At 21.5% G+C, this 2,035-nt stretch overlaps 1 protein-coding gene across 1 annotated transcript in view; it reads left to right on the forward strand.

Moving 5' to 3' along the window:
- Positions 1-2,035, forward strand: part of LOC101507572 (casein kinase 1-like protein 1) — an 8,457-nt gene extending 6,422 nt beyond the window's left edge. Inside the window, exons 14-15 of the mRNA XM_004513377.4 lie at positions 1,595-1,662; positions 1,739-2,035. Coding sequence (XP_004513434.1) covers positions 1,595-1,662; positions 1,739-2,035 — 365 coding nt within the window. The remainder of the gene's footprint in view (positions 1-1,594; positions 1,663-1,738) is intronic.

Consider the following 2,035-nt stretch of genomic DNA (forward strand, 5'->3'; position numbering starts at 1 on the left):
AAATAATTTGATAATAATATAAATTATAAATTATTATCAAATTGTAAAATAATTTATAAATTTATTATAAATAATTGTAAAATAATTTTATAATTAATATTTTATGTATTATAAATATAGTTAACTTATAATATTACATTATTGATTTGTAATAATTGAATATGATTAGGAAAATTAAAATGTGGGAAAATTATATTTATCACAATAATTTGATTTAATTTTGAAAATATTTTGTAAAATTCGTATGATGACTTATTATATAGGATAATTGTTTGACTCATTGTACATTGATTAACAATTTATTTTTCAACATATAATGGTACTTGTATTTATTTGATGAAATAAAATGTAAAATACATATTCAAAAATAAGATATAAAAATTTAAAAATATAATTGACTATTTAATATTTTTTATTTTAAAAAAATGATAATATTGAATTATATTGTAGCGTAGTCTAAATTTATTTATTTTATTAGTATGATTTTTTAATTGCGAGCATGAGAAGTTGTTGTCAAAAAAATTATTGAATATATTTCATCAAGAGTTTAAAATTAATTTTATTAAAGATTTACATATACTTTAAATCAGTTTTAGGTATTTAAAAGTTTTAACTAATTGTTTGTGCAATTGAATTATAGTTATGTTGATATGTACCAAAAATAAAGTTTATTAAAAAATAATTTAATTTTATACAATACTTAAATTTTTATTTATTTTTTAACATTCAAATTATCATTATAATAAGGAAAATTAAAATAAAAAATAGCATTTAATTATAAATATATAATTTAATTGATAAAAATTTAGTGTTAACATATTTTTTCAAAACACATATATATAGTAAACTTTTATTCAATAATTGGAAGTAACTTTTTTAATAGTTTTTCATATATTCATATTTTATGATTATTTTTTATAAATTTGTGTATTTTTTATCATATAGAATATATATTTTTATTGTATAAAATGTTACTAAAAATGGACTGACATAAATTAAAGGAAATGGATTGATATTAATGAGTAATTGAATTTTTAAGGTATAAAATCATTAGAATTGAAGATATTTATGTCGATATTTATGAGTGATTAGGTGGTTTTTTTCTATTGAATTTAATGACTAATAATATAAATTATTATTTGGTAAATGACTAATAATATTATAGAAAAATTTATAAATTTATTATAAAATAACTTATAAAATAATTTGATATAAATTATAAATTATTATCAAATTGTAAAATAATTTATAAGTTATAAATTTATTATAAATAATTGTAAAATTATTTTATAATTTATAAATTTATTATAAAATAATATTATCAAATAGATTTTGGAGGTATTAAAGAAATTGTGGAAGGAAGATGAGAAATATGGATTAAAGAGATTAAAGAAGTTGGTGAAGGAGAAAGATTGAAGGAGATTAGGGATTGAGAGCATGATTGAGAGGGTAGAAATGAGGAGAGGTCCGCATCAGCTTTTTGGCCGATGTAGAAAATATTTGTATAAGTAGATGAAATAGAATTAGGTGACATTCGGCAATGATGTGGTATTCAGGGGTCTGTTTTAAATATATATAATAGAATAGATAATAGATTCTTCAAATATTTCAAAGCAGCAAAATCCAGTCCCTAGTGATGCTGCTGTTAGTAAGAATGCTATGGTGAGTATTTTGATAGTGCATAATTTCCTTTTTAAAAATCGGATCATTTTGTAATTTGTTGTATCAAATCATGCAGTTATCAAGCAGTGCCAATGTCTTGGGTGAGTCAAGCGGGTCATCAAGGCGAGTTGCTCTTATTAGTAGCCGTGATGCATTTTGTTGTGTTGATTTGGATAATCTTCATGCTCGCACTACTGAAGCTATCCCCGGAGCAGCACATAGAAATTCAAGTTGGCAAAGAAGTTCACAAATTGGAACTTCAAATCCAAAGAGAGTAGCATCATCTACTAGAAATGGTTCTCATGTCAAGAATTATGTAACTGCAGTCAAGAGCATTGAGGGTTTGAAAATAAAGAAGGATGATGCCCATTAA

This window comes from Cicer arietinum, chromosome 1, assembly GCF_000331145.2.
Source record: "Cicer arietinum cultivar CDC Frontier isolate Library 1 chromosome 1, Cicar.CDCFrontier_v2.0, whole genome shotgun sequence".
In the NCBI taxonomy this organism is placed as follows: domain Eukaryota; kingdom Viridiplantae; phylum Streptophyta; class Magnoliopsida; order Fabales; family Fabaceae; genus Cicer; species Cicer arietinum.